Genomic DNA, 21,753 nt, shown 5'->3' with positions numbered 1-21,753 from the left:
ATGAAAAGTGCCTTTCAGATTCATTGCATCATACCGGTAGCAATAATAGTTACTTTAGTTTACTTAAAAATTTTACTCTTTACCCTATTTATTGTTCAAAAATAAGTTCAATTTCATATACGCTTTGATATAAATACGATTAATATTTTCCTCAATACTTCATTCAACTTCCGAAATCAAAGTGTAAAAGTTATTACTTTGCTCTAGATTTGGTGAATTTCAACTGTTTTAACCGGGATTAAAAAAATATTACAAATAAAAGTAAATTTTAAAATATAATTTAAAAAAAGAAGTTTAATATTATAAATCTAAATTTTTGTTATATAACAATCAAATAATAAAATTTAAATTATTTCCAGGTACATTATATATATACACATATTTTGTACAGTATTATTCAAAATTTTTGGGATATTTTATTAAAATAATAAGGAAGCTTCTATATATAAATAGCAAAAATGCATATAATTGTAAGTTAAATTTTTAATAATATATAATTATAAATTAAATTTAATAATTATATTATTTTTAAAATAATTTTATATCATTTCAGAAATATATGATTCCAATTTTCTTATTAGCAACTACATCAACTTTAGCTTCAAAAATAGAATTGGAACATAAAGTTGAAACAACACATAGTGAAGTTTCAAAACCATATCCTGTACCAGTTTATGAGAAAGTTGGTTTACCAATTCCACATCCTGTGCCAGTTGCTGTACCAAATTATTATAAAATCACTATTCCACATCCGTATGCTGTAAGTATACATATATTAATTCAATTAGATATTTAATAATTTATACAAAATTTCAGATTTTAATTATTATACTTACTTTATATTATTAAATTCTATATGTTATATAATTACATATTAATTACGAATTTCAGGTTCATGTCCCAGTTGAAGAAAAAGTAGAAGTTCCAGTTTATAAAGTAGTACCAGAAATTATTGAAAAGAAAATTCCAATAACAGTTGAAAAACCATATCCAGTTGAAATTGAAAAACCATATCCAGTTGAAGTTGTTAAAAAAATTGAAATTCCAGTACCAAAACCTTATCCAGTTCCATATACAATTTATAAACATGTCCTTCAAAAAGAAAAACATGGTTGGTAAATTATTAATTATTCTAAAAATAATTTACTAATATTTTTTTCTGATATGTTTAATTTAGAATAATGAATGTATATGTGATTTTTACACATATGTTTATTAGTATATGTGATATACATATATTATATGCATATATATATATATATGTATATAAATATATATATATAAGAGGTTAATTAACTTTGTTAAAATTAGTTATTAAATTAGGATCAATTGTTTTTGTTATATTTTTTTTTTCTAAATAAATGTTCAAAAGTAAAATATAATTTGAATTGTTTTTTAAAATCCGTTTTTTTTAGCATTTCGGCATTTAGCATAGAGATCGGAAATCCGATTTCTCCAAAGGGTTGTTATTATAAGGTTTAACAAAATATTTTAACATTCATTTAAATTACAAGCCCCTCTTGCTTATCTGTATAGTATCCTGACAGCTACAATATTTAGAAACCTACATACATATATGTGAAAATCGATTTAAATATTAAATTTATTGATATTGCATTTACAATTAAAATCAAAAAATTTTTTTTTTTTGCGTTCAGCAGACCACCAATAATTCATAAAATAAATTTTATTTAACTGAAATCTATAAAACTATATTGGAATTCATAAATTGGATCCGAATAATTATTTTGAGTTACAATTAATTTTGTGTATACTCGGTTTCTATTTACATTTGTCAATTATTCAATATTCCAATTCTTATAAAAATAAAGAAAAGAAATCTCTTTTTAAAACATCCCGACATCATTAAATATTTGTAAGGATTAAAAATTATTTTTTTCTGTTTCATGTTTCAATGATGGAAAATTTGTTTACCGACAATCTACAGTCTGTTTCAATCAAATTTCCTCATTACTATATGTTTTTTTACCTTTATATTCTTGTTAATGGTTATTTGTTACAATATGATCTTAAAAATTTATTTACAAGTCAGTCATACCTCAACCCTATGATTCAAAGTGTACACAACGAAAATATTATTTTTGTTTTATTATACCCTGCACTTCGTGAAGGGTATATTAACTTTGGTATGGAGTTTGTAACTACTTGAAGGAGTCATCTGCGGTATGGACATATATATATATTCTTGCTCAGCGTAAAATTCTGCGTCGATTTAGACATGTTCGTCCGTCCGTCCGTCCGATCGCACGATAACTCAAAAACGAATAATGCAATCGACACCAAACTTTCACAAGTTTTTTCTTTTGTGAAAAGGACGAACCCTATTGTTATTGGACTAATTCGGACAACGGGTTCGGGTAGCTGCCATACAACTCCAAGAGTTTATTTTAAATATTTCAAAAACTAATAAAGCTATAAATATAAAATTTTGTATACATGTGTCCAATTATATTCTACTTATGGTCTAAAAATTATAATGGGATAGCTGCCCCGGTTCGGGTGGCTGCCATACTACTCCAACAGCAAATTTTTTATATTCGGTAAAATAATAAAGTCAGATTCATGAAACTTGGCAGTCATGTGTCCAATTATAGGTCAAATATATTTCTGAAGTTTTAGAGAAATTGCTTGACAGGTTCGGGTACCTGCCATACAACTCCAGAAGCAAATTTTAAATATTTGGAAAAATAATAAAGTCAGATTCATGAAACTTGGCAGTCGGATGTCCAATTATAGGTCAGACATATCCGTGAAGTTTCTATAGAATGATTTTACAGGTTCGAGTAATTGCTACACAATAACGAAAGGTGCAGGGTATAATTCAATCGGTTTATACCGACTGAAACGTTTTTACTTGTTTTTAATATTATTTTTCAAAGTCAAATTGCCGGCATTTTTCTCTTTTGATAAATTTTAATTTAACTAATGATCAAAATTAGAGATATCAAATGGCAGTAATATTTTAAAAGAAAAAAGAACACCAAAGAAAATGTATGTACTCGTACATATGTACAATTTTTTTGTTCTTCCTTACCGATTTAAAATTTTACAAAACAAGAACTTGAAATTTGCGTTTCTTAATATTTTCAATAAAACTTTCTTATACATACAGTCAGCAACAATGTATACATATGTATGTATGCACAAAAATTTGTAAAAACCAAAAGAAAATGTAATGCAAAAGTAATGCAAAAAAAACAAAGTATTTTGCAAATAAATTGATCCACATATTAAAATGGCAAGGACAACGACGACAATCTTTTACATCTTCCGCAATCTCAATTAAAACTCATCATAATACATACATATTTTTATATAAAAATACGTCTATGTATAAGCATTGTGTTTATATTAAAGAAAAAAGAAAAAAAATAATACACTAAAATAACATTGGAAATTGCATGTGAAGTCTAATCTTGTAAATGACTATCATCATTCTCAAATCTATATAAGAAACTAAATATACTTTTTATTTAAGTCAATCGTTTCGGTCTAATGTAAATGGTAATTTCTGATTTTATAATAAGGTTCTTTTTTCAACTTTTTTGTTTTAGCTAGAACTCATTGGTTTTAAGTTCATTTTTATGTTTATTCCTATACGTAAATGTTCCTACATACTAATAACTACGTTTGCAGTATGTACATAAAAATCAAGGAACACAAATACATACCAAAATTGGTTAGATAGTTTTTTTATTGACTTCGAATTGAACTACATAATTGAAACTTTTTAAAACTTATATAATTTGAGACTTTAATTTGATTTTCATATTTCAAATTAATTTTAACCATTTCAATTTAAAACTCATATATTACATTTTACTATTGAAAATTTTTAATCGAAAGTTCATTCTGTCTTACATTGAAAAACATTAAAAACTGTCTTATAATGTGTAATATGCTCCATTTTTCCAGATATGAGTGTTTATGAGGGGGCGTGGAGAAATTTAAATTTCCAATAAAAATTTGAAAAATTGTAGAGTATCGAATCATATTCAACTTTGATATAATGTATTATTATAAACACAAACCAATTCATACAAATAATTCGTATTTATAATAAAGTTTTTGAGACTTTTACAATAAACATCACTATCACTTAGTGACTCGTTGTTCAGAATAAACTCCATCATACTGAATTCTGCATAGTTCAATCTGTTAACAGATATAAAATTCAATTTGCTAAGAAAAATATAATAATTAAAGTTATAAAAGTTTATAATTTATTAGTATAATGTGTGATAGGTGAATTATTTTAAGATTTGATCTAAGGTAATGTAAAATGTGTGGTTGAATTGATTTAAGGGACAAAAACTAAATTTACAATGTTATCAAATGAACCTTCGATGTGATTCTGTTAAAACATAATCGATTTAAATTTTTAGATCCCCTTTTAATATCGTTTTATAATGCATCATATCATGGATTAAAACGTGCATATTCGACTCTTGGAGTGCATTATAGAAGATCCTTTTTCTAATAACTAATTAATAATTTGTTATTCCAAATATAATTTGACAAATTAACTTCATTGCTCTTTTAACTTCTTTGACTTTGCATATTTCATTATTTGTTTGTTTCCCCATAAATGTTCCATTTATTTTTATGAAAAAATTTTCACTCCCTTTGCAGTTACCCCAGTATATACATACGTTAATATAAAAATTTACATCCTAAAACAATTTGATTATAACATTTTTATTTCTTTTTTATTTTTTTTTGTTATATAAAGTTGACTTTTTTGGCTTTTATTTGTACTTTTCATACCTTCAATAATGCAAGCAGGAGAAAAAAGGAAAAAATTTTACAACAAAAAGAAAAAAAAAACAAAAATAAAAGATAAATCGCAAGATGAAGGATAATGATATAATTAATGCTGCTGAAGTTGTATACAATTTCTAGTTCTCCTTTGTAAATGATTCGGAAGCCGCCACCAAGATACTCCTTTGAGCAAACAAATGAACTCAACCCACTATAGATATATTAATGCATAGATTCACAATAATACTTGTTGCTGTTACAGTATAATCACGTGTATACCCACATATTTATGTTTTTATACAATATGAAACTTTAGTATAAACATTCACTTTGAAATATGTATATATTTGCTTTATTGTATCATTTTATATATTTATATATAACTGATATTGTGAAAGAAATAAGACAATCAAAATGTAAAAACTAAGCTACAAAAAAACAATATCACTACAGTTTTAAAGATTCACTACTACGAGTATTGAAATTATCTGATTTTAAAAATTTTATGAAATTGAACTGTGTGCTCCAATCCAAGAAGGAATTAAAAAGAAAAAATAATAAGGAAGGGAATTGCTGTTGTTTTTACAAACATATGTATATAGCAATGTAAAAAATTGTATTCAACATTGATGGCATTTTAAAATAATATTAATGTAATATAAAGAGGACAATCAATATATTATACAACATTTTTCTTCAAATTTACATAAATATATATTTTCTTTATTGCTTTCATTTCCAATTCGGTTCTGTATACGAAATTGATTTTTTGGTTTAATCTTTAGTTTGATTGAATGCTAAAAGAGCCGAAACAATGTAAATCAATTGAATATGCATATAGTATGTATGTACATATATTAATTATTAAAAAAGACCTATAAGACATAATATGTATATGTATTACAATATCATCGTCATCATTAAAAACTACATAACAAAATTTTGTTATATAAATTTTAACTCATTTCTTTTGAATGATTTAAACTATTAGCACCTTATCCATGAACTACCTAAACAATTACACAATAGCATCACGAAAACATAGAAAAATTATGACAGGTGTTCCATACGCCGCCCCGATATTGTGCAGTTTTATGCGCTTAATATACCATTATACTAAAAATTTTAAATTAATGTTATATAATGTTTTAATTTTATGTTATATAATTAATGTTTTATAAGTTTTAACACCCAATACTAATTTATTTCTTACTTTTCGTGAAACAATTCATTCATTTTTTGCTCCACTTTAAAAGATATAACCATTTATTTAAAATGTTAACATTTTTGAAAACTTTTATTTGTTTTGTTTCTGAAATATAGTCTTAGAATATGAAGCAATGACCAAAATAATCGATCATACAAAAATTCAAATGTTATAAGGGTAATAAAAGCTCCGAGGGTTTAATGTTTAATAACCTAATCGAAATTTAGGTTATATACAATGTACTAACTTGACCTTAAAAGTATTAAAAAATCCTGTTATAAATTTTGTTATTCTTCTTTAAATTTTTTTTTTAATTTTTGTGTTACATATCTAATCTATAAAATCTGTAGGAATCTCGCCATTCAAAAAGAAATCGAATTCTACACAAGATATTTCCAAAACTCGAAACGGTTTTCAGCAATGTTATAAAATTTTGAATGGGCATGTATAATTGAAAATATCATATTTTTTATTTAAAACACTTCTATCATAAGGCTGCGTTATAAGAAAATAGAAAATATACATAATATTAAACATAAATTTTATATTTATAATATAGACGCATATAGTTATACAAATAGTAGACAAATGAGTCTACAATTCTTTTTAATATGTTTCTATATTAAATATTTACACAATAATATAACTTATGGAAGAATAAATATTATACAATTAGCTCATATTAATGTAAAGTACCAACTGCAATGTTATTTAAAAAATTCTTTTTTTTTTCAAACTTTTAAAAATATTACTTTAAATTGAAGAAACAAAACAAATATTAAAATTATCCCTACTTATTATTGTTGATATTTGTATTTTATTATTGTTACCCAATATAAATATTATTTAATTCAGTGGAGCCAAAAAAATTACCATATTATAAAAATTTACATACATGTGTACGTGGTATATCAGGCAATATTAGTCTTTTAATTTAAAAACTTTGAAAAAATATAATATGTAATTCCGTTTTTGAATTGAAAGATAAAATGAAATTTGTACAAATTTATTCAAAAAAAAGATTAAGATATTTATATACAGATAATATACACATATAATATAATAATATAAATTATAATATAAACAAAATTCATTTTTAAATTTATAATTAGGCGCCACCAATCACTTTATTATTAAATTTTGATTATGCATTCGCGTATACATTCCTACTTATTTATATATAATAAGGCATAAATGAAATAAACGTTTATATTATTGCTTCAATTTATTTACTTAAAGTAGCATGCTGTAAGTAAAGGGTATACCAGTAATTTAATGCATACTATGTACCTATACGTACCTACATTATGTTAGTATTTTGAAATTTTTTTTTTGTTGAGAGAAGAAAATTTATAACATGTAATTGTTACTTCTATACTTTATGATTTAAAAAATTTTTTTTTTTTAATTTTATATAATTAGAACACATGTATGTATGTATAAATTGCTACTAATTTTTACAACAGAATATGATCGATCCAGAATATTTCATTTATTTTTCCACTATGGGTATGTACACAGTGTATACACGTACGTATATGTACACACTTACAAAGTAAAATACATTAGTAACCATAAATAAATTATGTGCTTACGAAAAACTATTGAATGAATATTATAAGTTTATTCTTTAATAAGGTTTACTTACAATATTCAATTTAAAAAACTGGAACAAAAGCCTTATGGAATATATGCCGAACTTATATATGAACATATTATATACATAGCCTATTTAACAATTAAAATCTTCATTGCACTAAAAGTTACCACTAATTAACCATATTCGTAAAGAACTCATAAGCATTTGGAAATGTCTTCAAATTTGGCACGGCGATATTTTCCGGTTTACCTATTAAAATTACACATTATTTATACGTATTTTTCATAAGTATAATAAAAATAAGTACTTATAGTTTTGTAAAACTTTTTTATATATTTCTTTAAAGATTCCAACAATTACAAGATCCTTTTACAAATATTTTTTAAATATAACTTTATATAAGAGTATATGTAAGTATAAATTTAAACTTGTCTGATAAAACATTATTTGACAACTTTCAACAATAAATTGTTTTTAAAAGAAAAATATTTTCATACAATCCCGGTAACATAATAGTGACCGCAAACGTAATTGAGCCAATATAATTTACACATGTAAGCGGGCGCATACTGAATGTAGCCAATACAAAATTATAAATAAAGGTAATTTCGGAAAAAGAGTTTCAACAATAGCTCAAAATATAAATTAAGAAATGCAATAAACTATTACAGTAATTGTTTTAGTAAAGAACTTGAATATTACAGGAACATATTATAAAGTAACAATCTTGAACTTACAACTAATGCAAAGAGCTTACTTAATACTATAACATCAAGATTTATGTTTACTGAATATCTCTTAACTAAATTTCATCAATTCTATTTCTACACCTTTAGATAGTTCAAATAAAAATATTCTTTACAAATGGCAAAAACAGAAAATTTTAATATTTTTTATAATATAATTGAATACATATTCATGCAGATTTGTATGTATGTATGTTCTTATATATATGTAGTGTGTTTAATAAAACAATATACTATAAGAGGTTTGAAAATACGAGTATGTACATTACATATGTATGTACATAATTTATATAGCGCTATAGCATAAATTAAAGTTTAATGCATCTAACTCATTAATTAAAATATCTAACACAAACAACTGCATAAAATTTCAAAGCAAGATGTATACAAGGCGTTAAAACAAAAATTTTGCTAAATACTATTAACTAACTGAATTATCACCCTCAAAAAGAAACTTAAGAAATTTAAAAAAAATAAAAAAGTCCTTTAGCCGTTGTTATTTAAGCAATCATAATAAGAAATCTGCCATCACTTTCAAAAATATTAATCTTGATGAAAATAGTTTCACCTGCCAAAAATTAAAGATCAATGTATTTTTAAAAATTTTATTTCTATTCCTAATAATAAAAGGAATAAAAAATAACAGACATTATTAATTTATTAAAATACACACATACATATGCACATAAATTTTGCATTATTTCAGTTTACAAAAAAAAATCTTTAATTATAAAATGAGTTCACTGTACTAAGTTACTAGAGTATAAGCATACAGGAATACGTATACATTTGTTTTCGATTAAATCCATAAAACAAAAAGTAAACTTAAATAGGTATTGTAAATGCATAAATAAAAATGTAGTTTTCTTTGAAAGATACAAGAATGGACACATGTGCTTGCTCAAAATTAATAAAGAATAACCAAATATACTAGTTACAAATTCAATATGAAAGATTAATCAAACGATTGGCAATCAAAAAATTGTTTTTAATTGCTTTTTCCAAAATAGTTTTCTCTTCTTCACAACGAGAATTCTGTAGTAGTCGATTGATAGTGGAAAAGAAAGCTTATTTAGATAAATAAAGCCTTAATGGCTGTAGTTCACATTATGTACATATACATATAGGTATATTACATACATATTTTTAAAAAAAGCCTTTAATCTCAAGAATCGTACAAAATGTTAAACTATGACACACAAGAATTTTCCCGTTCCCATTTCAATTTAAGAGATTCAAGAATTTAAAAATTGTACTAAATTTTATTTTTTTTTTCGTCTTCTAAAATACTGAAAAAAAGTCTCTCGTCCAATCACGTAGAAATCGCAAAATTTGAATTAATTTTCTCGGAACACAGAAGTATATTTTCTAGAACCCTTCGATTCAGATTTGAGTAGAGAATAACGAGTTAATCGTAATTTCTTATAAAATAAATTATATATGTATTTGTCTGTGGCCAAAATATTCTTAGCATAATATATGAATGTATACCTTTGTCTGTGGCCAATATACTTTAATTTATTGAGTCGCCTATTGGAATTTTTTTTTATTAATGTTGCTTTTTTTTTTTATGAAAGTAGCCATATTTTTGAAAGAGGTCGTTTGTCTTGGAAGGTGTACTTTAGTGCCGTGAGAGCTGTTTTTCTAATGCATATTGGGCATTTTTCGTGTAGTTTTCTCAAACCTGGGCTAAGTGTACGCGACTCACTTTTACTTAATTGCAGTTTTTCATATTTCATATATTTTATTCTTATGTAAAGCTAATTAAATTGTGCATTTGTACATAACGTAGCCCAGTATGAAAATATAAACTCCAGGAAACAAGTTTCAAAAAACGTAACTCAGCTTGCAACTGCAAGCATTTTAATTTATGTTTCGATCTGACAAATTTTATTTCGATTACTGTTCCCATAAAAGCCTTAAATAAAATGTTAACGAAAATGTTATAAATTTTACTTTAACCAGTTTATAAAAACTCATCGTACCTTAGGTTTAATATATGAAACGTCATATGAATAATTCCTGAAAGTTGGGATCCTAACAACTCCAACTCCTAAGAAAACATTTTTCTGCCATTATTTCATATTTTTCACAGCTGGTTGCAAATGTTGATTTGCACAAGAAATTCAATGAATTTCGTTTATTTAAGATTCCATATTCAACTATATAATTCCAAATTGAATAATTCCTACAAATTCATCACAAATTTTCAACTTTGTAAAAAAAATATGATTTTAATACAAAATACTTACTAGTATTCGAAAAGAGCCTATACATGTACCTATTACGTATATAAATAATTATACATACTTATGTATGTAGTATGCACGTAGTTTCCTCATAGTAAAACATACTACTCAAATAATATACATATACTTTTTTCTATCTTTAAATAAAAATTCAATATTCTTCTCCTTGCAGCCCATATTTTATCTTTATATTTTCAATATTTTTTTAATTATATCCATACATTGTAAAGCATCTACAAAACAACTTCCACTTCTAACAGAATATTTTATTCGTTTGTAAACTTTACGACATTTGACATCTATATTTCAATTGAAAATCTTTACGACATTTGACATATAGATTAAATTGAAACAATAGATGTATTATTCCTAGGCTGGCTGTTCCAAAAATGTTTTTCATCCAAAAACAGCTGTGTTCCAAAATTTAGGTTCTACTAGAATACTTACAGCCAAGAGAAAAACGAATTTAAAAAACGTAAAAAAGTTTTCATTAAAACTTTCATTAAAATAAAGATTCGCATTTCGTTCATATATTTTTTTTAAGAAATCTATTCTACTAGACCCACTTCAAACCTTCACACATTTTACTAAAATAATCGATTGTCAAAAACATATGTCATTTTATTCGAAATGATATATGTCATTTTAAAAAAAGTGACGTAAAATTTCATTTAAAATTTTGAAATGGAATAAACAAATATAAAAGAATTATAAGCTCTGCACTTTCAGACGAGGCAATGAACACTCATAAGAGAAACGTACGGCCTTGTCTTCACACTTGAAAAATAACTCGTTTCCACATTATATTTGCACAACAATTAAACCATTGTATAAAATTAAAGAACAGAAACTTTATTTTTATTCAATATTTTTAATCACTAATTTTTAAAAATATGTATATCGGAATCACATCCCTTGGCAACATCTATTCATTGTTATACACACATGATTGACATTTACATATACAAAAATTCAAAAAATATACTTTTAATTTTAATATTTATTTAAATAGTTTTATTCAAGAAATATTTTTTAAGCTTCAACACAGGACCGTTAGAATTGTAAATTCATATTTGGACAGACTTTTGTGCGAAAGTATTGGCACCAAAATTAAGAAAAAAAATTTGTGTTATATATTCAAGTACATATTTTTCAGCGTTCGCTCATATTAAAATTATTGAGGTAAGTTAAAATTAAGCTTAAATATTTAGTTGAATAAATACTTCGTATATGTATGCAATAAAATTGAATTCTATTTGCAACTCTTTCGTAATAATTTTTTCATTCTGTATCTAATCAACTTAAAGTATAATTCAATATAAAATTGTGAATAGGGAATTAAATGTTATGGCATCTGGACACAAAATGTTATAATCAGTTTCCATGCTGTCAAAAACTAACTGCCATTTTTTGGCATTTGACAGTGATCAGGAAAAAACAAAAAAAGAGAAAAAATGAAAACTAAAATATTGAAAAATTTTTCCTCCTATCATTGTTAAATAAGTTATTTGTGTTTTTTTATTCAATTTAAATAGATAAGTATTTGAAACTAAGTGGTAAATTAATTAAAAATTTGTTAAATAGTTTTATTATAACAAAATGTTTAATATTTTCAATATAAAAACTATATGTTTTACAACGAAAATATATCAATTTGATATAGCCTACATTTAGGCACTCCTACGTGTTTATCTTTCAATTTTCGTGATTTCTTTCTTTATAAAATTTAATTAACAACGAATTTAAATGCAAAAAAAAGAACTTAATATTTAAATAACAATATAAAAATAATAATTAAATCAGTAAATTTCGTATCCTAAATACAAATTGAAATATTTTGTTTGTTTGTTTAGAGTTAGTGTATTGCGGTTGAGAGTGAGTTATTTTATATAGAAAAAAAAAAAAAAAAAAAAAAACTAAAAGAAGTAGAAAATGCCTGAGCAAAGTAATGATTATCGAGGTAAGTAACAAAATAAAGAATATTTTTAGGATTAGTCTTATTAAGAACGGCAAACTGTTTAGTTTTAAGAATGTGTAAAGTAGAAATAAACGGTATTGTAGCTCCCACACAATATATATATTCTAATTTTTGTATATATATATATATATATATATATATATATGTATATATATATATATATATATATATTTATATTATTTGTATATATATATTTAATACATTTGTTTATACATAAAATAATACTCTTCTAAGTTATTAAAATATAATTATTTTTTTTACTTGTTTTAGTTGTGGTGTTTGGTGCAGGTGGTGTAGGAAAAAGTTCACTGGTAAATAACAAAATCTCATTTATAAACTTTTTTATAATTTTTTTTGTGTAATTTTTAGTAAAATAAATTTGCCTACCTTTGCTGTTTTCCCCTTGACTCTCTGATAAAATGCTAAAATTCTTTTCACAAATCATAAAATCTCTTATCAATAATATCATGTATTCAAAACTCAAAATAATTAACTCATATTTATTTTTATGTTAAAACCTTTTGAAAATGTAGAAAACTTTACAAAAAATTAATGATGAAATTAACAGAAAAAAACTTATTTTTCCAAAAATATAATCCTGAGTTAAAAATAAATTTTTTCAATCATAAATGAAATTTTCGCATGTATGTACAATACACACTTTATTTACTTTTTTTTTGTTATTCTTGTTCTTATTCTTTTTTTCTTGTTATATCTGTTTATTTTCAGGTTTTAAGATTCGTTAAAGGAACTTTTAGAGAAAGTTATATTCCAACTATAGAAGATACATATCGGCAGGTAAATATAATTTTAAATTATTCAATAATTTTTAAATTAAGGAAGAGTGAAATGAATAAAACTTTATCAGTTCTGGCAATATAAAATACATTATTCCCATGCGATTAAAATTATGTGCCTCTTTTTTTCTTGTAAATTTATATATACGCACATTTTTTATTTACGGTATCGTGGGATAGGTTAACGCTTTCTGTATATTATTGTTGTTATGTAACTCAATATCGGTATAACAGTATTGTGTCACTTTGATAACCGTAATCAAATGAAAATCAATTACCCATATATAATTGTTATATTGAACGATACTATTTTTAAACCATTTAAAAAAAAACGAAATGTGATAGAATTATCATCTATTTATAGGCACCTAGTGTAAAATACATATATATATTTAAATTAAAATAGATTACTCCGTGCCATATGCAATTTTTTTACCCCATTTTATAACGTGAGTTTTTTAATATAACACATAATTTTGATTTACTCCTTGTGATAGGGTAAAATAAAGGCAATTTCATTAAACGATTTTCTAAAATTAAATAAATTAAACTGTAAATCACTTACCTTTGAACCTTATATTTACTTTAGAAAATTATTTATGGTAATGTAGTTGTTTGTTATCCTTTATAAGTTATATGTTATTTTATTATAAAATTAACTTTTATTCATACTAACATAATTTTTTAAGGTAATAAGCTGTAATAAAAATATATGTACGTTACAAATCACAGGTGAGATTTTTTTACATAAAATAATAATATAATGTATATTAATTTTACATATATATTTAGATACAACGGGATCTCATCAATTTCCCGCAATGCAACGACTCTCAATATCGAAAGGTCATGCTTTTATATTAGTATATTCAGTATGTTCAAAACAAAGTTTAGAGGAATTACGACCGATATGGGATTTAATTAAAGAATTAAAAGGTCAAGATATAACACAAATTCCTGTTATGCTTGTTGGAAATAAATGCGATGAAAGTGCAGAATTAAGAGAAGTTACTCAAACGGTAAATATATATTTAATTTTTTTTAAGTATTCTCTTTAAAAAAATCAATTTATTCACATGTGATATAATGTTGCAGGAAGGACAAGCTGAGGCGGCTAGTTGGGGTGTCAATTTTATGGAAACATCAGCAAAAACAAACCATAATGTTACAGAACTATTTCAGGTATTATTTTAAATATATATTCATATATATAATCGTATATATATTTTACGTCGGTTAATACAATTTTAATTTTTAAATGACTTCAACAAGTTAAACGGAAGTTCGCATTTGTTTATTTTCAATTGAATGTTTCCCAAAAAATTTCGTCCATTAATTTTGATAATTAATTACAATCGTTTCTCTTATCCTTTCGTTACACTTATTATTTTAAATTTTTTTTTCTATTATAAATTTTTAATGTTTAGCGATTTTGTCATGCACTGATGAACTAAACTAAATTTTTAAAGCCTTTTCACACATACTTACAAATCTGCAGAAATCGAATATTTTAGTTTTGCAATATACATTTTTTTATTATGCTTTTCTTCTAATTTATAATATTTTTGCAGTAGTTATAAAAAAATTCCTTTAGAACTTTAAACACAAACTGTCATTTTCGAAACTGTATGTTTGGTTTATTGAATGTACTTTAAGACATTTGTAAGAACTGAATTATCGAAAATCCCCAAATTCATATTACAATATCTTTCACAATCAATTTCCACTAATTCTAAAGCTATGAGGTCAGATGTACATGAATTTATTTCAACCATGGAAGGTTGAAACAAAGACTTGAAAAATTATAACGTAATATAACGTCTTTACTTCTATTTAGTTTTTTATTTTTCCCTTTTATAATTATTATTTTTTATATTATTGAAATAAATTATATTGTTCTATAACATATTTTTTGCCAGGAATTATTGAACCTTGAAAAAAATCGTAATGTATCACTACAATTAGATGGTAAAAAAAGTAAAAATAAAAAATCAAAGAAAAATAAAGATGCAACAAATGGTGCAGCAGTTTTAAATGATGGCGGAGAAGGCAGTAGTAGTAATACAAAAGAAAAATGTCATATTATGTAAAGAAATTAATTAATAAAAAATACTTATTACAAACATTATATCCAAAAATAAAATTATTAATTAATAAAAAAAAAATAGAAATAGAAACAGTTTAAAAATCAGTTTAATAAATATAAATATACTTGTATATATACAAGCGTATACATGTACATATATACAAAATATGTATTAATAAATAAATTTATAAACGTATGCGTATTTGTATACTTTATCTAAATATACATACAATGTAAATGTATGTATTATGTACTTATGTAAACAATAAATTATATAAATTATAAAATGATTAACTTTGAATAAATAAAATTAGCTTAAAATTTTCTAAAAAAAAATAAAATATATAATAAAAATAATGTATTAAAATTATATTTAAAAAAAATGTGTATTTTTCAATATTATTTACGTTTATTATTATAATTCTGAATTATTATTAATTATTATTAATTGATAGTTGCATTTTTAGCATATTATATTTCATAAAAACTTAAGAAAAGAAAATCCAAAAAAGAAAAAAAAAAATATAAGACAAAAATTTGTAAAATTATATTATATTCAAACTTTATATTTCGGTAATTTTTAATTTATTTTTTTAAATAAAAAGAAAAATTAAAAAAAAATGTAAAAATTAAAAAAAAAATGTAGGTACATATTTTTCGTACAATTTTTAAAGTGATAGTCGAGTAACAAGCTTTATTATAAAAACATTTAATAAAAAATTATTATATGATAAAAAATAAATTACAATATTTTTATTTTTAAATATTTTAAAGTCGTGTTCAATTTTCCTAAAAAAAAATGCGTATATATGAAGAAAAAAAACAAAAAAACACATAATATTAAACAAATATAACATATAAACATTATTATTATGTATTTATATAATTAAAAGTGATATAAAAAAAATTAAATTGATATAAAATCAAATGAAAAAATTTAATAAGAAAATATTCATATTACACAAACCAAAAAGAAAAATAACAAAATGCAAAATAACATAATCAATACATAATAAACATAATATTATATAACAGAATAAATACATTTAACTATATTATATAAAACTTAAAAACAAAACATATATACATATATACACACAATGTAATAAAATCATAAAATAAATTCGAATTAAAATTGGTGGCACAACAAAACAAAATAAATAAAATGAAAAAAGTCATAATAAATTAAATTAAAAACTTTTGAATAAGACACATAAAATTAATATATTATAATATTACAATATTATATAAATAAATAAAAATTGATCATGTTTTCTATAGGATATTAGACCAAAAATAATATGAATATGTTTATACAAAACATTGTTTTAGTAAATTTTAAATACATATATTTAAATAGATATACAAATATTTAAATATGTGAATATATATGTATATAAATATATGTATACGTATATATTATATAAAATACAAAACTTTTTACTATATTATATAAAACAAAACAAAAATAACCAAAACGTAAAATTAACGTAAATAAACCAGCTTTTATATTTTTAATTTCTTTCATTTAAGAATACATATATATATAAAAAAACATCTTGTAAATATATTTAATCATAATAATTATAGCATGTATATTATAATAAATAAATATAAGAATAGAAAATAATTCATACACACACACATATAAACTGCAATATAATTTGAATAACTGATCTCATCATTAATTATTTTGTGGATTATTAATTATTTAATTAAAAAAAAAATAATTTCAAAAATTAATTAATTTTTTACACAATAACGTACATTCCTATTACCTACTTTATAAATTAATTTTTAAATTTAAAATTTAAATTGCAAATTTAAAACAAAAAAAAATTTAGTATACAACAGAATATTTAACTAATTAATTACAATATTGTATATTTTATATATTGGACCAATTAATAGAAGTTACATATATATATATATATATATTGAATCAATTATAAAATTATGGTCAATTAGTAATTATGTATATTAAAAAAATAAATTTTTGTTCTCTTTTCCTAAACGAAATTATTTTTTGAAAAGTATAAAATATATTTTTAAAAATTTTAATTTTCATGCAAATAATAAATTAATTATTTATGACTAAAAGCGTTTAGTGTAATTTATAATGGTATACGAAAGACAATTTTTTGCAATTACACAAATGAACTAAGTGTGGCGCTTATAACTATAAAAATTTTAATTTAGAATAGCGCTACTCAAAAAAAGTAATTCGTTTGTGTAATTGCAAAAATTATATTCTGTATATCACTATAAACTATGTACAAATGCTAAAACTAAAGTTTTCCATAACTATATATAGCATACATTTTCACTCTTATATAATCAAATTATCAAGTTAGATGATAAAATATAATTAGAAATACAGGTAAAAAGTATACTGTGTACATAATATGATATTGTTATACACACAGGATACAATTAATATTAAACAAAGATAAATAAAATTTTGAGTTAAAAATGAAAATTTTAGAAATATATTATTTATTATATAAAAAATTTTCCAGTTATTATTTAAGGCACAAAACTTATTTTCCTAACAAATTTACTACTTCTTACTGATTTAAGTTCATACAAATAAATAATTTTTATAATTACATATTTTTCTGTTTTTTAAATTCTTTAAATATAATTTTAATAAACATTTGCAATAATATACATATTAACAAATAATGTAAATTATTAAAAAAGAAATTTACTAAAATTTAACATTGAATTTAAAATTGAATTAGTATATAATTATTAATATATGAGAAACGAATATAAAATCGAAAATAAAAATAAATTTCCTATATAATTTAAAATATTTAAATGCACATACTTATTGCATATTACGAGTATATATATATATATATATATATATATATATTGAATGATTAAACAAAAACTAAATTATGTGTTTATTGAATGAAATTATCAAAATTTGAAATTTCCAAAAGCCCAAATTTGGAAATTTAAAAATTTGAGAAATTTTTGTCATTTAACAATTAAAATGAAACGTGATTTTCATGAGATTAAATATGATTTTAAATATGTAAATAATTTTAAAAATAAACGACGGAATTATGACATAAGTAAATGTAAGATATCCCCGCAATTTTTAAAATTCCGGTTCCAGCTTATCAAAAAAGTTTCTTGTTTGTTTATTAAAATTTTTAATTATAGAAATATATTTTACACAATAACCAAAATATATTCCAAAATAATATTTCAACTAATATTTTAACTAATATTTGATCTTTATATATTGTAAATCAATTTATTGAATTTGGCTTATCAATAAGAATAAGGTTTTTTTTTATAATTAATCAAGTCTTATTGATATTTCATAATTTTTGTTTCTTGTGACAAGTCTTAGTTTTTTATTAAAACAAAAATATATTCAAAAAATTGCAATATCACATTATTTTAAAAATATCAAAACTAGATACGTAATGAAAGAGTAAAGAGTCTATTACAATAAAGTTGAATACGTTAATAAAAACTTTAGTGAAAACAAAGAGCACATTCGCCCCGAAACATTATTTATGTATGTACATTTAAGTACGGATCTTAACATAGATTTATGTATATTTAGAGTTATAAGATTAAATTATCCCGAATTAATTTCGTTTTTTATTAAAATATAAATATTACTGAAAAATTTTACTTTCCTTCTCCAGTATTTAAGAAGATTCTCATATTTTTTTCTACAATACCAAAGTTGTTTGTGAATAAATACACAGATTTGCCGATTTAAATAAAATTCTTTCAACATTTATATGTATGTGCATATATATTTACCTATATTATCTTAAAATTCTAGGACCCGTGAAGTATTTTTACTTTATAGTCGCGTTCATAATTCCGTAAAACTTCCGTGTAACTACTGCAATTAACTGTAATATTTAACTACATATTTTATTTGTATATTTGCATACCCGTATTATAAGTATTGCATATACAATGAAAATCACAGAAAACGTTAAAAATTTAAAACTAAAATTTTCTATGCAATAGCAAAAAACATTTTTGTTGATTAAAATAAATTTTAATTAATTTCCTTAAAAAAAATTAAAATAAAAATAAAAATAAATTTTATTAAAATAAAAAAAATAAATACATATTATATAAAAAAATGCAAATATCAATAGTCGTATACACTCAACTACATACATATAATTAAAAAAAAAAAATAAATAAATTAAAATAGTAAAAATATAGAAATAAATAAATCCAAAACAGAAACAATGTACAATAGCAAAAATGACAAAAATAATGTGTAGATCAAAAAGTAATAAAATATAAAGTCAAAAATACTTAACTATAATTATACTAAACTACAACAATATACGAATTACTAATTTGAAAAATTCTTACAGAACATACATACATACAACATACATATTTATACAACAAAAATTATGAATTACAAAATAAACCTTTTTTGAAAACTAGTACTTACTAATAATATTATACCCTATATAAATAAAATTACAAAAATAGCGCAAAAATAGCAAAAAAAAAAAACTAAAATTTAAAATATGTATAAATAAAAATTTATAATAAAATTATATATATATAATTATGTATATACAAAGAGCTTTTATTCGTTGTATAAAAAAAAAAAACAAAACAAACAAATGTACTTATTTCTATAAAAGTATCCATTTACGTATATAATGTAGTATGTATACGTATAAAAATTACAATAATTAAATGTAAATATTATATTTATAAAAATATCGATATATATACAAAAACAAAAGAGCACTAGCTAATTAAAAATTATCCCAAATTAAAAACCAAAAAAAAACTACTCGTATCTTTATATTGTTATATTGCCACAGATTTTCATTTACCTTCCTTTCAAAATTGTAATTTGATTAATTTTGTAAAAAATTAAAAATCTATAGAAAAAATTAACTATGTATCTATTAAATTATCTATTGTTATAAATTTCAATTATACTAATATCATTGCATAAAAACAAACACTTTAATACTGCAATTATTTAAATAATCTTTATTTTACAAAAATAAATAAATAAATTTAGGAAAATTAAAAATTCAAAAAAATTTACCCGAGGAAATAACAATTTCATAAATCAATTTTTTCTTCTTAAAATTTTCATTTAAAACATTTACATATATTCAATGAAGATCATGAAATAATAATAAAATAATTAAATATTCCCCCCACACTATGGTAGTCGTATCACTTTAGGTGATGGGATTTGTTATTAAAAAATTTTGAGATTATCAGATTAACATCAATTCTATGCTGAAAACCAGAATACTTTTCAATAATAATGGGGCATTACTTGAAGTGATGCAACTAACAGAATGTGGGTGATAATTATATGATCACTTCAACAAAATAAAAATATTTTAACTAATTTAAATATGCATCTAAAGAAATTTAATTTTCTAATAAAATTAAATAATAAAATATAATTTAGTTCAACTTTAACCTTACTTTAAGGAATAATTCATTATACACTGAAAAAGGAATTATGAAATTGCTTTTGACAAAAGTTGTTTTTTTAAGAGTACTTTGATAAACGAAGGAATTGAAATGTCTCCTTATTGCAATATATAAAAAAATATATAAAAATTGTTAATTTTATATAATTAATATTTCTTGGTTTTTTTTTTTTAATTTAACCAGGCTGAACTAATTTTTTCATCTTATATTTTTATATATGCAGGCACAGGTGGGCACAGAAATGTTTATAAAAAAAAAATTAATATTGTATTATGTTGAACAAAGACATTATTAGCATTATTTCATAATAATTTATATTCTTACTGATATGCTAGATTATTTGCGTGTTTGCTCAAGAGAGAAGTGTTTTAAGTGTTTATTTGTGTATAAATATTTCAGAAATCGTTTAGTATAACTATAGTATTTTTTGAGTTGTCACTGTTACAGCAAATGAACAAAACTTTCTTTTAATATAATTATTACTATATTATACATTGAATTTTATTCTAAACAAGAAATTTCCAACAATCATATTTAAGCACTTATATTTATTTTAAAAAAATTTGAATTTTCACATTTATATAAAATAATAATTCCTTATATTATAGGTACTTATGCCACAAAAATAAAAAAAATATTCCATACTTATTATGATTATAAAAACAGAATTCAAAAAATATAAAGCATGAAATTGTATGAAAACCAAAATTATTAATAACATTAATAAATTTAAAAACACATAATAAAAAATTTACATTCATATTATATATAATTGATAAAATATACATATACATTTATATGTATTATAATTTTGTTAACTACTCGAAAAT

The 21,753-nt window shown here is 22.2% G+C and overlaps 2 protein-coding genes and 1 long non-coding RNA gene across 4 annotated transcripts; 2 read left to right on the top strand and 1 right to left on the bottom strand.

Moving 5' to 3' along the window:
• The first annotated feature begins 452 nt into the window (after window positions 1-452).
• On the top strand, window positions 453-1,119 carry LOC129611838 (zinc finger protein 512B-like). Its single transcript, XM_055525228.1, has 2 exons — window positions 453-760; window positions 892-1,119. Exons 1-2 carry the CDS (start codon window positions 560-562, stop codon window positions 1,117-1,119), a joined length of 429 nt encoding a protein of 142 aa, XP_055381203.1. The 5' UTR covers window positions 453-559.
• On the bottom strand, window positions 661-10,852 carry LOC129611839 (uncharacterized). Its single transcript, XR_008697191.1, has 5 exons — window positions 10,588-10,852; window positions 10,321-10,523; window positions 9,827-10,253; window positions 837-1,092; window positions 661-758 (listed from the first exon to the last, which is right to left on the bottom strand). It is a non-coding gene; the product is annotated as an uncharacterized LOC129611839 (long non-coding RNA).
• Window positions 10,853-12,155: 1,303 nt separating this feature from the next.
• On the top strand, window positions 12,156-15,724 carry LOC129611965 (GTP-binding protein Di-Ras2). Of its 2 annotated transcripts, none has more exons than XM_055525394.1 (7): window positions 12,156-12,544; window positions 12,833-12,873; window positions 13,292-13,360; window positions 14,049-14,091; window positions 14,152-14,378; window positions 14,455-14,541; window positions 15,279-15,723. In XM_055525394.1, exons 1-7 carry the CDS (start codon window positions 12,517-12,519, stop codon window positions 15,447-15,449), a joined length of 666 nt encoding a protein of 221 aa, XP_055381369.1. In that variant the 5' UTR covers window positions 12,156-12,516; the 3' UTR covers window positions 15,450-15,723. The 2 variants fall into 2 exon arrangements, with proteins under 2 accessions (XP_055381369.1, XP_055381370.1); XM_055525395.1 differs by lacking the exon at window positions 12,156-12,544 and adding an exon at window positions 12,595-12,636 and having other exon boundaries at window positions 15,279-15,724.
• Window positions 15,725-21,753: the final 6,029 nt, after the last annotated feature.

Source organism: Condylostylus longicornis, unplaced genomic scaffold, assembly GCF_029603195.1.
Source record: "Condylostylus longicornis isolate FDR11 unplaced genomic scaffold, ASM2960319v2 ptg000055l, whole genome shotgun sequence".
NCBI classification, from domain to species: domain Eukaryota; kingdom Metazoa; phylum Arthropoda; class Insecta; order Diptera; family Dolichopodidae; genus Condylostylus; species Condylostylus longicornis.
The sequence above is the reverse complement of the archived record's forward strand: the minus strand, read 5'-3'. Positions and strand labels throughout refer to the sequence as shown.